The sequence below is a fragment of the Stylophora pistillata genome, chromosome 1 (genome assembly GCF_964205215.1).
Source record: "Stylophora pistillata chromosome 1, jaStyPist1.2, whole genome shotgun sequence".
Classification (NCBI taxonomy): domain Eukaryota; kingdom Metazoa; phylum Cnidaria; class Anthozoa; order Scleractinia; family Pocilloporidae; genus Stylophora; species Stylophora pistillata.
Window position 1 is genome coordinate 30,770,240 of NC_142519.1, and position 17,459 is coordinate 30,787,698.

Genomic DNA, 17,459 nt, shown 5'->3' on the forward strand with positions numbered 1-17,459 from the left:
CATACTCGGTGTACCGCGTTAACGAATTAAAGGTTTCACTTTTTAGTCGTCGACTGTCCGTCAACTACCCTCAAACCGTGTTATGACAAATATCATGATTATCTGAAACCGCTGAATTCGTTCGATGCCTGGCAGTTAAAAAGATTAGATAAAGAAAGGGAAACCTACATTGAGCTGTAATTTGGAGGTAAATTTTAGTTTCGTTATTGATAATGTTTGCACAGTTGTTTGTGCGAATTCTGTGAAATGTGTATTGAAGAGTACCACTTAAAGTCCTGTCATATTCATGGCGAAAATGGAGCCACATTACAAAGATTTTGGACTGCACAATCTCGCGCAGTTAACCAAATGTAGCGAAGAGAAAATTCAGGATTTCATAACGAACGCTTTTTCCATATAGTGAATCAGTATTTGTCATATTGTACTCCAAGCAAGCGTGAAGCTAACGATTCTTTTTTGAAGCGATTCATTATTGTGTTTTCGTTATTTTCCTGTCATTATTTAATTCTGCATCATTGTATTCTCTTTGCGTCTCTAAACAACTTTACAAGTTAAGTTGATGCCAGTCCTGGAGTTAATTAAGGGAACAACTTAACACGGTTCAGTTGAAGCCAGTCCTTGAGTTATGGCCACTAGTTTTTTCTATACAGAAGCTGTTGCACACATGAGTTTAGAGCCAGGGTCTCTCTATTAACGCCTGAAGTTACAATTTAAAAAATTTCGGATCCTTGTCTATATTCCTTTCTTAGTGAGCATTTGACTGTCTGCTTCCGGGTACAGCTTTTATCGCCCCTAATTTTTCCCCAGCTTGCTCTAGTTAATCTGACTTTTTCCCTTTTTCTTTTTAAACGAAGTCCTCATTCGTTGTTTTTTAGAACGACCACACGAATTCATAGCTAGACAAAAACTGCTGAAGAAAAAATATTCTACTGATAAGCATAAATGTTTTTCAGCATCTACCACTCAATCCCAGTCCCCTTACGCTAATGTAAAAGATCACAAATAGATGTTAGTAATCCTTTTCAGCTGCTATTGTTGACTCGTGAGAAAGAAAAAGGGAAACGTAACTTCAGCTACGCCAGATATAAGGTAAGTTTAAGGTTAATGTCACCATTTTCCCCCAGTGTTAGCTGCGTTCTGCTTTTGAAATCATCTTTGAAGTTCGTCTGCCTCAGTACGTGACCCGTGTTGCTTAGGGCTGTATTGTGAATTTCTTCCATTGCTTCGGTTTCGATGGCCAAGCGAAGATTACCTGTTTGCCACGGTGCCAGAGACTAGCAAGTACAAATTTAGTAAGATTTTTGGAGAAGTGTACGCTGAAATTTGCTTTTTAGTGAACAAACAGGTTTCCAGACGGTAGAGCGTCAGACGAATTTGATGTCTTTGCGTGATAAAGTGATTAACTTGCATTTTTCATGTTCTAAAGTGTTTACTGAAGCGAGCGAGTTTCGGTTTCCAAAATTTTAAATGTAATACCTTCGTTGGACTTTGGGCTTCGAATTATGTACAGAGTTTTGCTAAATGAAGGAAATTCTATCGTTTGCGACATTGCATCATCTTCTTTGTCTCGTTTGAATATTTTTAATTTGAATTTCGTAACGATTCCAAATTTCCCCACGAGGCGCTAAAGCTTAGTTTCTTCGAAAGAAATCTTCCTTTTATCTTTGTCCTTCGCCATGCTTATAGGTAGTTGTCAAGACCAAAAATAGGCGACTTAATTACAGCTGCAATAACAACAAATTTTCAACTCCTCCGTCCGTCAAAGAATGTTGTTTACAATTGATGAACACACCCCCAACAATCCCACAAGTTGATTGTTTCCCTTTCTGCGTTAGTTTTTATTATCTTTCGAGGACAACAGAACTCCTTCTTCAACCCTTCCGCATTTAATTTTGGCGCTTTTTCTTTAATATTTTGAGGCGATCCGCACAATTTAAAATTACCCGTATCAGTGCCAGTATATTGTTTGCGATGAAGAAATTGTTATCTGCAAGAGTCTCATTCGGCCATATTGGTTTCCAAATAACTTTATGCTCGCATAAGTTTAACAAATTTTTTTCCATACGCAGTGCTTCGATAAAATAGGATCAATCATTTGTTTTGTAATCAGTGTAATTCACGCTTTGAAAACAGGATGTTAGGTAATATTTGCCATAATTAGTTTGGCAACATTATTCAGTATTTTACAGGTTTTTGAAAGTTTCTACCTTTTCACCAGTACAAACTCAAATCCGGGCCTCAGTTGGAAGATCGAAAGAAAATCCTATCTCTTTAACTCCATCTTACAGAGCGGCAAAGTAAAATATTTGTAGCTTTGGGATTTAATCTGTTAAGTGGTTATGTTTATATCTTGTCAAAAGTACCAGAAATTGCCTTGAAAGTTATCAACATGTAATACGGCTACTGTAGACGTCCTCTTAGAATGTGAAATCAGGTTAACTGCCATTGAGAGGTATTTCTTAAAATCATCCATAGACCAGATAATTTCTAATTATAAGACCTTTATTTTAAGCTAGTGTGCCAGAAATTGATAGAAGTACTAGCAACCAATATCTTCTATTTTGTTTTGTCTAGACAGGTATAATACATGCGGTAAAACAAGTCGCTGACGAGGAAATTTGAAAGGACTTTATGGTGCGATAAAACCAATAATCTGACACTGTATGGCTTCAGGAAGTGGACCTTCCTGTAAGGACCATCCTGTGGAACTTGCTAAATTCTTGTGCCAAACCTGTAACGATGTTGTGTGTAGAAACTGTGTTGTTAGAGAAGGTCACAGAAACCACAAGTACATGTCCATTCAAAATGCAAGTACTAAGGAGAGGGAAGCAGTCCAACAAATCCTTGAAGACACAAAGAAGAAACTATCTGGTCTTCATAATTCAATTCTCTGGGTGTCAGAAGTGAAGAAGCAAGTAGAGATGAGGGCCTTGGAGTCAGAAAGAGAGATTGATTACCTCATCAATGAAAACATAGCAACCTTGGAACGTAAACGAGCTCAGTTGAAGAGTGATATTACTGTGTTGCGTGATAAAAAAGTCCAGCAGCTTCTAAATCAAAAGGAGACATTGAGTCTTGCTTTTGAGGAAATCAGCAGAGGAGTGGAACATGCTGAACATGCTCTTAGCCAAATGTCTGATGTGGAGTTACTAACCAGCAGGAGTAAGCTGTCTGGTCTACCTGATTTCAAAGAGGTTGCCTTGCAATGGGAGCCATGTCACACCAGTAATTTTGGCATAGAGGTGGATAAATCCTTGGCGGTTGACCTCATTGTCGACAAGATAGCTTGTGTTAGGGACAAGGATAGTAGTCAACAGCATGATCAGTATATTCTCAGCATGCTTGGAGGGAAGAATGGACAGATGTTTTCTTCCAGATGTCATCAGAATGCCTTTTTCATTGTATCCATCAAGGATAGCCAAGGAAGGGATAAAAAAGTTGGAGTAAACCAGGTTAAGGTGAAGATAAAACCACCAGGAGACGATGAGTTGCAGAATGCCATCATGGGAAGTAAAGCTGAAAGTCACACCTTCTCTTATTGCCCTAGTGTGATGGGAACCCACACTATACATGTGTATGTGGCTGGTTATTGCATCACTGATGAACCAGTTAAGTGGAAGGTGGAATCTTCATTCTACATTCTTGATCCAACATGTGCCACTCTCCCACCTGAGGTTTATGACCAGGACAAGGAGTCCATGACTGGATATTGGTTCAAATGTGGTTGGCATTCCTGGCAAGTGCGAATTCTTACGCCCGACAAGCTCAAAAGATCTTCTGAACACCATGCCTTTGAAGTGGGGGTCACCGATGGTCATCGTACTTGGCGCTGGAGTGATGGTATGAAGTACTACCCAAATTCTTCAGCAATTGTTAGCACAATCAGCAACTGGCAGAGTGGGGATTTGTTCTTGTTTTACCTTGATTTGGACTCGAAACAACTTGTGATCTACAATCAACGTTCACATGAGATGGATCATTGGGGGGGAATACATCCTCCCATTCGCCCCTACATCAACCCACAGTCAGCTGACTTCTTTGGATTAAACTGAATCAATCTGATTTATAAGAGAGCATGCATGCATGCATTCATGTCTCAAGAAATGAACTCATTTCCTTAAAAAAAACCTCATGCATCACAGATTGACTCAGAGAAAGTCAGCCTGCCAGGTACATGGTAATGATAATGAATTATGATTTTCATTTACTGTTAGTATTGATTTAATACCAGGATTAACTAATATGTGTTGAGTCATGTAGTAGCTATGATTAAATATAAATTGAAGTCAAAGTCCCAGAAAATTTACAGGGACTTTCAAGAAACATCTGGCCCCAGGAATCAGTTGTAAACCCTTTGACAGGGTATTGGTTCAAACATGGTTGGCATTTCCCCTCAGTCTATTAACTTTGAATGTGTTAACCACTGGCCTGGCCAATTTGTCTCTTTCCCCATAGGTCAACTAATCATTACAATCATTATTAATATATGTCATAATATTAATATCATAATATATAATGTGATGAGGTGTTGTCAGCAAAACCAATGGAACAGTGTCAAATAAGCTTTAAATGATTCTAATTTATTTTACTGTTACAGTGATAACTGAATAGATCAATGCCTACATGTCAAACAGGTAGTAGTGCACCATTTTAAACCTTATCTTGTATTCATTTGTTGGTAAGAAACCTTTTTGAGTAAGCTACCTTTTTGAGAAATTTATGCAGTGAGGAGATCATTTTGGAAGCTTATACATGTTTTTTTTTTATGTCCTGTTAACTTAATGTTTAAACCTTGACTGGGAAGTCTTTTGTGGAAATCACATTTAGTGCCTGTTAAAGGACTGTAAGTTTTCATTTCTATCCTATGCCTAGGTTTCATGACTTAATTCATATAAAAAAGAAAGCTCTTAAGAGTCTGCTGGTAACTTAGGAGTGTCTGCTTGATAGAAAAAAGTAAATGCAAGTGTGAAAGAGTGATGGTAAAGTTTTGCAGAATATAACCATTAAAAAGTGATGGATCTGTGAGATCCAGTAAAGTGGCAAGGTTTTGTCTTGTTTGCTGTTAAAACTGGGAGAATATGAACGGTGTATGCTAAGGGACAAAGCAATTCAAGGGGGGTCCAGTGGTGCCTATACCACCCTTCCCCAACCCCCTCCCCTTGTGAGTGAAGAATATGCAAACTTCATAACTCAGGTCCCAGTTGTTCAGTGTGGATAACCTCATCTACCAAGGGCGTAGCCAGGGGGGGTCCTGGGGTGCCCATGACCCCCCCTTGGTAGGTCTTCTTTACAGCAAACAACCTACAATATTCAGGCGGCGAAAACTCCATGACAATATCTTGGCTGTAAAAGCCATTGATATGGGCCTTCATGCCGCGATAACATGACTGAGCCCTCTGATACACGCAGGAGAGCAGTGGTGTAAATGGTGAGTAGCCTCTGTGACCCCCCTTTGAAAAATCCTGGCTATGCCCCTGTCTACTGGATAAAACCATTCTAGTTGGTAACCCAAAACAATTTTTTTACACTTATCTGCCAGATAGTGACTCAGTTTCTTATTTATGCAGTAGAAACTAAATTATCTGCCTCTGGAACTAGAATGTGGACTGAATTCAAAGAGATTTTGTCTGTTAAGAAATCATGAAAGATTGCGAATATTCTGGAAATGCATAATAAATTACCACTTTGACAAAGTAAATAACATAATTATTATGAGCCTCCACGATAAAGGTTTATAGAGAAAAGTGGGTCATTTCGTTCCAATGCCGAAGAATCTCCGATACACAATTTGCGCAGACATTTATGGCTATACAGATGCGACTCGTTTCGACCAATGATTTTGCTTTTCACTAGTGTTTGGTTGATAGGCGTGAAATTCAATTTTTGATTATATTTTGGTGGTTAAAGACATAAACCAGTAAAATCACCCAAACTGAGTTAAAGTTCTCTCACTCAGTCCCAAAATAAACTTCGTAATATTTTTAAAACATCCAAGAGACGAAATATATTGTGACGCCATTTTCCTTGCAGTAAAACACCAGAAGAAACCTGGTGGTGGGTGATGTTCGGCATTTCAGGCGCGTCGCGTGGTCATTTTTTCAAGTACGCACAAGTACATATGATCTAGAAACCTAAGTAAACTGAGCGAAAAATACCACATTCTTTATTTCTTGTTCGAAATAGTTGTGACAATACAAGCAAAGAACAAAGCGTCTTGCCCTTATTTTGAGCAAACTTGGCGCAAACACAACATTGTTTTCAAAATTTTCTGTAACTTCAAGAACGCACGTGCGTATATGCGTATAGGACGCTACGCGCCTGCATTTGAGAAGTCCTTTGCGAAAAAACCAAATTTAAAAAAATTTAATTCAAAGTCGCCAAAAATGCGGGAATGCATGGTAGAATCACTAAGCATTCAGCGTGGAATACATCCATCTAACGTCTCCTTTGTGCAGATACTTAGAAAATTTTCTTCTCTGTCCATAAAATCACAAAGAAAGAACTCGGCCAATATCCATACATCTTGAACTCACGCTTGGTTAATAACGCACACATATCGTTAGAATTAAAACGTCATCTTTCTCTTATCTGCGGCCCTATAGGTTCTTCACGCAATGAGGAGTGTAACAAAGGTGATCGGCTGTGAAAGAGACTAGCGGTTGCTTGAATGGGAACTGTTACGGTATAATTCAACCGACAGAAATGCACTACAATCCTATGAATTGAAATATTCTTACTTAGGAGCGACTCCTATAAACAGTATAGTAACTGTAATTATCCATTGTAAACTTATTTAAGCCCGCTGCAGTCTCTATCTTAACCCACTTCTGACTGTTGATAATTGCATAATAGATTTAACGTCCAAAATCGTTCTTGCACGATGATAGGTAAACGAAAAGCTATTAAAGGCCACCTATTGGCAGTAAAGCTCAAATTACAAATCCTCAAGTTAAGATACACGTAGTAAACATACAACACAATTGCAAGAAATTATTTGACTACATTCTTTAAAAAAGTTCATTTATTTACATTCCCTCAAAAAATTCGTTACAAATTCATTGTAATGTCTCAGAAAAATCCTTGCACTCTGTTACAAAATTCAAAAGCAAACAACTAAAAAAAAAAATTCAATGATTTGTTCATTTTTTTTTCTCTATCGTAGATTTGTGTTTTGTTTTGTTTTTTCATTTTTGTCTTTTGCTATTGCAAAGAAAATATTGACAAATCCACAGTAGTTTAGCGTAGTCTACTCTTATTGTCAACGATATTCGTTAATAATGTTGTGACTCACAGAGTGTAATTATCATTACGAACCTTAAGGTCATACTCGATTCTGATCGAACAGATCAGGCCTCTTGATCTTTATAACCAGCAAAATAATTATCACCAGAAAAATAAAGAGCAATGTGATTATTAGAGGGAGAACCTTAAGGACGGCTCTCGCAAAACTCACTTCTTCCTTGCTTTCACCTAGGAATGAACAGACCATGTTTTTTCTTTTCAGTCATAAATTATAATGCATGCAATCTTTAATGCTTGGGATCTCAGAAATCACCAGGCATAGTTCATATTAACGTGAAAAAAAAGAAAAAAAAATAAGCAATGCCACCAACAGTTTACTTTCCGAATGCTTACGGTTATGTACCTTTCCTATATCTGTCATATCTTGGAATAAAGTAATTTTTTATCGCATCTCAGCGGATAGAAAACCAAGACACAAAAGTAGAAATTTCAGCCACAGCCCAAACGGTGGCCCTCGCCAAGCAACAACGGTATACATACCTGGGGGAGGTGATGGCGCGGAGCCTGGGATACCTGTGTAAAATATCAGATTTTCAAGGTTCAGTTATATAACACGACCATTATAAAATTTCCCATGGCAGCACAAGCAATTAACAAAAAAGCTACGATCACAAACAATAAAGAAGATCCAAACAAACAATGACCCTTGCCAAGTTACAACGGAATACTGAAGATACTATTGTTATTGTAGTAAATGCCAAACTTTATTTAACTTCGTATGCGTTTCCATAGAAAAAGTATATATGTATATATATATATATATATATATATATATATATATTATGAGAGGAAAAATATATATAAATATATTGTAGAACACGAGGAGGGACAACTTCGAGCTAAGAAAGACATATACTCAAATAAAAAGTCTAAGAAAGTTTAATAAAATAAGTTTCGATCCGAGACCTTCATCAGTTGATCAGACAACTGATGAAGGTCTCGGACCGAAACGTATTTTATTAAACTTTCTTAGACTTTTTATTTGAGTATATGTCTTTCTTAGCTCGAAGTTGTCCGTCCTCGTGTACTAGCTACAATATTTTTCCTACTATTTATCGAGGTTTTGACTGTGAATCCCTTTGGATCCTTCTGGCGCGGCGTCACTGTTGGCTCGAGGCCTTTTAACTTGTTATTATATATATCTATATATACATATTTAACAATTATTCCACGAGCGCGCGTTGGATATGAGATGATAGATAGCCAACGAGGCGCGTAGCGCCGAGTTGGCTATAATCATCTCATATCCAACAAGCGCGAGTGGAATAATTGTTTTATTAAAAACGCCCTCAAGAAATTATTATTTTGAAAGAAGAAACTGGATTTTTTAGCTCCCTTTTGATTTTAAGCTGACGCGTACGCTTACCATATTTGTAAATTATGGTCTATTGGCTGATATACCATAATGGCTATGCCAATAAAAAGTCTTGAATTGCATTATCCAATGATCCAGTTTTTAATAAATATATATATATATATATATATATATATATATATATATATTTAGTATAATTTCAGAGCTGAGCAAAGAGTTTCCAGCAATCTGATTGGTCGAGCAGTTCCTTATTTTACGCTATATAAACCGCTCCACGCGGTTTATATAAAATGTTAAAATAAAATGTTAATAAATGTTACTAAAATGTTATGATTTTAGAAATTTCTCTGTTGTTCAGCTCTGAAATTATACTAAAACAATTATTCGCTTCACGTTATGTGAATATTGTCGAATAATCCCCTCGACTTCGTCTCGGGGATTATTTGACGATATTCAGCTCGCCCTCGGCGAATAATTGTTAAATATAGGCTGGATTTTCAGCTTATTTCGTGAATGAACTGATTACCAGTCATACTGACGTAAGGCCGAATCTTTAAAAACTCACCCAAAACAATCACTTTTACAGAACGGTATTCAATTCCGAACTGATTTTTGGCACTGCAGGTGTATATTCCACCATCCTCCAATGTGACGTTTTGCTGGATATACGTTCCGTTACTTGTCTGGTTTAAGAGGACTTCATCTCCACGAGTCCAAGTCAACTGAGGCCTAGGCCAACCAACAGCCAAACATACCAAAGAGAGGTTCGTTCCTTCGGGCACGTAGACAGTTTCTGGACTTTTAATCTCTACCCGTGGTGATTCTAAAAGTTCAAAGGACAAAGAAATTTATTAATAATAATGAAAATAATAAAGATTAAACGAAACGATAATGGCCATGACAGTGATTGTGTTAATGATACAATGGAAGCGAATTATGGCCGTTTCGTCGAGTTTTAGCCGATATCTCGCATCCCACTTCGTATACTACCTGAAGTGGGATGAGGTTTCAGCTAAAACTCGATAAAATGGCCTGAAATCGCTATACATATAGGGGTGCGCACTTTTTGACATACATGTAATTTAAAGTGCCTGCAACCCCGGATATTACCAGGGAAATGTTCAGAAAACACGGAATACGGTGCACTAACATGTGGCAAAACCATCAACCGTTGTTTTTTTTTTCTGAAAAAGGAATGTGGATGCTCAATATTGAGTCAGTGTATGCTCCTACCTCGTATTTTCAGATGTATTATTGTCTTTCTTTTCCCAATACTGTGAAAGTGAACCCAGCAGAGAAAAGCTATACCATCAAATGCTGGTAACGCCCAATCAATTGTTAGGGTTCCGTTAATGTCTATTTGAAATATTTGTGAAAAGTGAACCCTGACGCTTGTTTTATTTGTAATCTCAGCAATGGGTTGTTCTTTTTCTTTGCTTGACAAGCATAGTTTAAGGTCTGGACAGAGGAACCATGACAAATCACGGAAACCAGGTAAACTTGATGGTGGAGTGCAATGTAGTTTCACGTTTTCTTGGAATGGCGTCGCTACAATCTGGTACTTAGACACAGATGAACCTATGGAACAGAAGGAATGTGCGTTAATGGCAAAGACAGTAATGGATATTACAAGAAAATACTCAATGGCATCTTGGTATCTTAGCAAAGGGAACCAACATTTGGAAAGGGTCAGAAACTGTAAGCAGAGCAAAACTCCACTTATGATGCCAACGTATAGGGTATCTGCAGTCCAATTCAAAACTTTATGGTCATGATTTTCATCTTTTTATGCGCAACATCATGTAAGTTACATCTTGTATTCCATTCACAGCCATTTGCAAAGCCAAGAAAACTTTCAGGACATTTTAGAATTTCACGGCAAGAGGTATAACTTTGCTAAACTTCGAAGACAGCATGTGGAACGTGGTAATTAGCCTTGCTAAAGGTTTCTAAAAAGGTGTGATCCACAGTTGGAAATTACACTGAACTCACAAATTTATAGATAATGATAAAATTGATAAAAAAAATGTAAACACCGACTAAAGGAAATTACGCCGTTAGTCAACGGCGTAAAATCTCCTATTATATACGACACAGACTGAAAGAAATTCGACGCCGTTAGTTAACGCTGTAAAGTCTCCCAATTCATATAACACCGACTGAAGGAAATGACGCCGTTAGTCAACGCTGTAAAATCTCCCAATATATAATATTTATTTATCTATTTAATTATTTATAGTAACTTCCATTTAGTGACAAAGAATAATGATAAAAAGACTAAAAAATGGGTACTAAATGAGGGACTAGCGCACGGACTCGAAGTCCCAGGGAGGTCAGCCCCCATAATTATATACTTATATACTATATGCTAGTTTTATACTTTTATACTACCCATAATTATATACTAATATACTTATATACTAGTTTTATACTAAAACATATGTAAACAAAAACAATAATCAACAACAGTTCTTTCTATTAATTGAGCGGCAGTGTGGGGAGACTGTTTTCCATGTCTGAATTCTAGATGTGTCAAAATTAGCGATAAATTTGTTAAAGAAATAGTTAAATAGACGGTCTTTAAAGGTAGAGAGAGCTATAGTTTCACCAATATCTAACGGAAAATTGTTCCATAAGGAAACAATGCGATTAAAAAATGAATCACGAAAAAAGGAAGTACGAACACGATTTGGTCACAAATTAAAGTTGTCGGCATTCCTAGTACGGCCAGTGATCAAGTTGATATATTCATTGACATTAATATTGTAGTACTTATGCATACACTTGTACAAGAAGCAGATGCCTCGTAGTTCGTACCAATAACATAATGGTAACAGTTTTAGCACTTTTCAAGCGGGACTTATAGTCAGGTCTTTCCGATACCTTATAACTATAGTTCAAAATGAAACGATTTGCCCGACGTTGAACACCCTCTAGAATACGTAAATGATGGACAGCAGATTGAGGGGCCCAAACCTCGCTAGCGTAGTCTAAGTGGGAACGCACAAAAGAAAGATATGGCGTTCTCCTGCTATCAGTCCTAATGTCAGCACAGTTCCGACAGAGAAAACCCAACATCCGGTTGGTTTTGGCTACAACGCATTCAATGTGAGAGTTCCTTATAAGTTTGTCTGTGACGATAACTCCGAGATCCCTTTGTGAGGAAACGACCGCAAGGGCATGTTCTCCGGCTTCATAAGGACTATCAACAAGAGACGGTATAGAGCTGTTGCGTTTCCTAGTTATTCTCATACCTACACATTTATCTAGATTGTAAGCTAAACCCCATCTAAGGGACCAGTCATAAAGCTTGTTAATATCATGTTGAAAATTAGTACAACCACTAGGGTCATTAGCTGATCTGTAACATTTGGCATCATCAGCAAACAGAGCAATTGCTGTTCCATCATTTAAAGTCTGGTAGGTCGTTGATGAAGATAACGAACAAGAATGGGCCCATTAGACTCCCCTGAGGGACACCAGATGACACATTGACCAAATAGGCCTTTTGCAGTTAAAGATCACGTGCTTAGATACCGCATTACTCCAATGATCTCAGACAAAATAGAGATCACAGAGGTCTGCATTCAAACAAAGAATACAGCGGACAACAAGTTAAAGGGTATCCCAATTTGAGAAATATTGTAAGTTTTAATCAACAGCTTCCTTGAAGTGTATCGGCAAAAAACGAATTTTGGTGTGATTTTGCTGCTGATACACTCCGGGGAAGCTGTTGATTACTTCTTACTGGATTTGTCGAATTGGGATACCTTTTGACCTGTTATCCGCTGTATTCTTTGTTTGAATGCAGACCCCTGTGACCTCTATACTGTCTGAGATCACTGGAGTGCTTGCTCTCTAGTATGGCGTTTCCATGCGGTATCTGAGCACGTGATTTCTAGCTGCAAAAGGCCTATTGGAGAAGGAACCTTCTATGTGCACCCTCTGATATCTGGAATGAAGGTAGTCGGAGAACCAACTGTACAATGGACCATCGATGCCATATAATGATAACTTGTGCAGGAGAAGGTTGTGCGGCACAGAATCAAACGCCTTAATGAAATCGAGATAAAGAACATCCGACTCTTATCTAGCGTCGAGAGTTTTACCCAGATCGTGAAGTACCCTAAGTAAATGTGTGACACAGGATTTCCTCGGAACAAAGCCTTGCTGCTTTAGTGACAGGAGCTCAAGGAGCTTGGGTATGAGCTTATCAAGTATACAACGTTCACGCAGCTTGCTGACGACCGAGAGAAGGGATATAGGCCTGTAGTTAAATATCACTGATTTATCTCCCTTTTTGAGGACCGGTACAACATTAGACCTTTTCCAGTCCAGTGACAGCTTACCCAACCGTAGTGATAGATCAAACAGAGCACAAAGAGATGGTGCTAGCTCGGAGGCACACTTTTTTAGAATATTCGGATGAATGAAATCAGGTCGAGGAGACTTACTCGGATCAAGCTTCAGTGAGGCATTAGGAACGTCTTTTTGATCCAAGATGATTTCATTGATATTGATGAGCGAGTATGGTGTGGTGCCGATATCTGTAGGAAGGACTGTACCTGTGTTGAAGCCAGAGGCGAAATAATGATTGAAAGCTTCAGCCTTAGTACAAGGTGTGGTGAGTACTTTGTCGTCAATGGTGACTGAATCAGGAATGGAAGGACGACGATTGGTCAGTCGGTTCAAAAAATTCCAAAATCGTTTGGGCTGAAAAGATGAGTTGTCAGATATATCCTTCATGTAGGCGGTCCTCTTAAAGCATATCATATACTTGACATCTCTACGTAACTGACGGTACTTTTGCCAAAGCCCATCACTATTTTTGCGGAGAGCTTTCTTCCTTGTGAAGTTTTTTTTGCGAATGGCGTGGATTGCCTCCCCATCAATCCAAGGTGGAGAGAGGAATTTTTTCTGTTTCCGCTTAGGAATAAAGGCGTCAACATTGGCTGACAGTGGATTTTTCCAATAGCACCAGATTGAATTGATGTCTGTGATTTGATCTTCGCTAAATTCAACAGGTAGAGGAGAATTCGCGTAACTTGGAGCGTAAAGCATTAAAGTCAGCTTTTTTGAAGTTATAGGTAGGCTGTTTATTATAGGATAAGAATTTATAACTTGTATGCAGGTCGAACTTTAGCGCTTTGTGATCAGAAGATAAAGCAACACCATCAGAGTCAGATATTTGTACGTTACAGACATTAGCCACTCCCTCGACAAGAGAAGACTATAGCAAATCAAGTGTATTGTTCCCTCTGGTTGGCTGATCAATTAACTGGAAAATATTTTAACACGGACTGAAAGAAATTACGTCGTTAGTTGACGGCCTAAAATCTCCAAATATATATAGCACCGACTGAAAGAAATTTCGCCGTTAGTTAACGGCGTAAAATCTCCAAATTTTCATCTCTAATGTTCACAAAATGCAAATTCAGTGACTATTGTCATACATGTGGCTTACTGTATTTTGCGAAACGAAACGAAACGAAACGAAACGAAACGAAACGAAACGAGTAAACCCGTACTGTATTTTGCGAAACCAGCTCTTCGAAGACTCTAGCGATATATAACTTATTTCTTCCGATTCGTAAACACAATTCGTAGATACAACTCGATGCAGTGATGATTTTTTAATAAAGAGCTCGAGCCAAAAGGTCAGAAGTGCGCCGTTTCGCAAATTAAAAATATGTAAATCTGTAATTTGCGAAACGAGCTCTTTGAAGACTCTAATGATTTGTAACTTATTTCTTCCGATTCTATAACACTTTTCGTAGATACAACTCGATGCAGTGATGATTTTTTAATAAAGAGTTTGAGCAAAAAGGCCAGAAGTGCGCCGTTTCGCAAATTACAGATATGTAAATCTGTAATTTGCGAAACGAGCTCTTTGAAGACTCTAATGATATGTAACTTATTTCTTCCGATTCTACAACACTTTTCGTAGATACAACTCGATGCAGTGATGATTTTTTAATAAAGAGCTCGAGCCAAAAGGTCAGAAGTGCGCCGTTTCGCAAATTACAGATATGTAAATCTGTAATTTGCGAAACGAGTTTCCCACCAAATCTCACACGTGTCACGCATTCTATTGCGTAAGAATGAGAAATAACTAGTAACCTGATATGGAAATGTTTCGGAAAGACTAATATGGTAATTAAAAAAAGGTAGCGGACAGGAAAGAAGTCCCTAAAGATAAATTGCTTTCTGTTCATAAACTATCAACTGGACTAGGCGGCCGGTAAAAAATAACAAAATTGTTGTAGATTTTAATAAATGTACAAACATACATTGCGGTACGCGCAAGGTTTCTAACACATGCTACAGCAATGTCAAAGGGCAGAATTCCAATTTTGACCTGGTTTTTATCTGGTACTAACCAAATGCTATTAGAGCCTTCAAAGAGCTCGTTTCGCAAATTACGGATTTACATATATGTTATTTGCGAAACGGCGCACTTCTGACCTTTTGGCTCAAACTCTTCATTTAAAAGTCATCACTGCATCGAGTTGTATCTACGAAAAGTGTTATAGAATCTAGTTATTTCTCATTCTTACGCAATAGAATGCGTGACACGTGTGAGATTTGGTGGGAAACTCGTTTCGCAAATTACAGATTTACATATCTGTAATTTGCGAAACGGCGCACTTCTGGCCTTTTTGCTCAAACTCTTTATTAAAAAATCATCACTGCATCGAGTTGTATCTACGAAAAGCGTTATAGAATCGGAAGAAATAAGTTACATATCATTAGAGTCTTCAAAGAGCTCGTTTCGCAAATTACAGATTTACATATCTGTAATTTGCGAAACGGCGCACTTCTCGCCTTTTTGCTCAAACTCTTTATTAAAAAATCATCACTGCATCGAGTTGTATCTACGAAAAGTGTTATAGAATCGGAAGAAATAAGTTACATATCATTAGAGTCTTCAAAGAGCTCGTTTCGCAAATTACAGATTTACATATCTGTAATTTGCGAAACGGCGCACTTCTGGCCTTTTTGCTCAAACTCTTTATTAAAAAATCATCACTGCATCGAGTTGTATCTACGAAAAGTGTTATAGAATCGGAAGAAATAAGTTACATATCATTAGAGTCTTCAAAGAGCTCGTTTCGCAAATTACAGATTTACATATCTGTAATTTGCGAAACGGCGCACTTCTGGCCTTTTTGCTCAAACTCTTTATTAAAAAATCATCACTGCATCGAGTTGTATCTACGAAAAGTGTTATAGAATCGGAAGAAATAAGTTACATATCATTAGAGTCTTCAAAGAGCTCGTTTCGCAAATTACAGATTTACATATCTGTAATTTGCGAAACGGCGCACTTCTGACCTTTTGGCTCAAAGTCTTTATTTATAAATCATCACTGCATCGAGTTGTATCTACGAATTGAGTTTACGAATCGGAAGAAATAAGTTATATATCGTTAGAGTCTTCAAAGAGCTCGTTTGGCAAATTACAGATTTACATATCTGTAATTTGCGAAACGGCGCACTTCTGGCCTTTTTGCTCAAACTCTTTATTAAAAAATCATCACTGCATCGAGTTGTATCTACGAAAAGTGTTATAGAATCGGAAGAAATAAGTTACATATCATTAGAGTCTTCAAAGAGCTCGTTTCGCAAATTACAGATTTACATATCTGTAATTTGCGAAACGGCGCACTTCTGACCTTTTGGCTCAAAGTCTTTATTTATAAATCATCACTGCATCGAGTTGTATCTACGAATTGAGTTTACGAATCGGAAGAAATAAGTTATATATCGTTAGAGTCTTCAAAGAGCTCGTTTCGCAAATTACAGATTTACATATCTGTAATTTGCGAAACGGCGCACTTCTGGCCTTTTTGCTCAAACTCTTTATTAAAAAATCATCACTGCATCGAGTTGTATCTACGAAAAGTGTTATAGAATCGGAAGAAATAAGTTACATATCATTAGAGTCTTCAAAGAGCTCGTTTCGCAAATTACAGATTTACATATCTGTAATTTGCGAAACGGCGCACTTCTGACCTTTTGGCTCAAAGTCTTTATTTATAAATCATCACTGCATCGAGTTGTATCTACGAATTGTGTTTACGAATCGGAAGAAATAAGTTATATATCGCTAGAGTCTTCGAAGAGCTGGTTTCGCAAAATACAGTACGGGTTTACTCGTTTCGTTTCGTTTCGTTTCGTTTCGTTTCGTTTCGCAAAATACAGTAAGCCATACATGTACTAAGTGATGCGCGTGTGCGTAAAATATTTTATGTCAGTTTCAAATTAAACGGATAGATTATCGGTTCCACCTTCAATTTTCGTTATTAATAAACGAAGATTATCCGTGCCCGTAATGCAAGTGCGATTTGTGTTTCGAGAAGTGCTAAAGTTCCTTAAAAATCACGAGATTGCTTGTTAACTTGTTCACACGCTCCTTGATAGAGAACTAAATTGACCGCTGCTGGAACATAAACGAGTGCATCATTCAAGTACAAAAAACATACCTTTCGATGTAATCGCCGACAAACAGAAGGCACCATACAGTAAAAGACTTTCCAACGCGTTCGCTTGAGAAAACATTTTCGCCTTTCTTTGAAGTTTTATTCTGAATTTCGTTTCTTAATGTCTGTATAATCGTTACATTACATATTTGGTGTCCTCGGTACGACCACGTGACCACCAGGAGTTTATTTTTAATTTTTTTCTCTTTGTATGTGTTACAGCAGCGGGTCCCCGATTAAATGTCAATTTCCGTATCTTGAGATCAATTGGTCGCTTTTTCTCGATTACACGCAATCACGCGAACGATCAGTAACCGGAGAGACCGAGCATCATGTCCGGTTTAATTAATTTTGGAAAGT

General features: G+C 37.8%; 2 protein-coding genes across 4 annotated transcripts; one reads left to right on the forward strand and one right to left on the reverse strand.

The window, feature by feature from the left end:
* On the forward strand, positions 1-5,043 carry LOC111331799 (E3 ubiquitin-protein ligase TRIM45). Of its 3 annotated transcripts, none has more exons than XM_022936985.2 (3): positions 1-187; positions 1,027-1,089; positions 2,575-5,043. In XM_022936985.2, exon 3 carries the CDS (start codon positions 2,664-2,666, stop codon positions 4,050-4,052), a length of 1,389 nt encoding a protein of 462 aa, XP_022792720.1. In that variant the 5' UTR covers positions 1-187; positions 1,027-1,089; positions 2,575-2,663; the 3' UTR covers positions 4,053-5,043. The 3 variants fall into 3 exon arrangements, with proteins under 3 accessions (XP_022792720.1, XP_022792721.1, XP_022792719.1); XM_022936986.2 differs by having other exon boundaries at positions 2,579-5,043; XM_022936984.1 differs by lacking the exon at positions 1-187 and having other exon boundaries at positions 954-1,089.
* A 1,093-nt stretch (positions 5,044-6,136) lies between these two features.
* On the reverse strand, positions 6,137-17,247 carry LOC111331804 (muscle, skeletal receptor tyrosine-protein kinase). The gene is made up of 5 exons (XM_022936994.2): positions 17,103-17,247; positions 9,851-10,195; positions 9,183-9,440; positions 7,783-7,815; positions 6,137-7,470 (listed from the first exon to the last, which is right to left on the reverse strand). The coding sequence occupies exons 1-5, from the start codon at positions 17,176-17,178 to the stop codon at positions 7,322-7,324; spliced, it is 861 nt and encodes a 286-aa protein (XP_022792729.1). The 5' UTR covers positions 17,179-17,247; the 3' UTR covers positions 6,137-7,321.
* Positions 17,248-17,459: the final 212 nt, after the last annotated feature.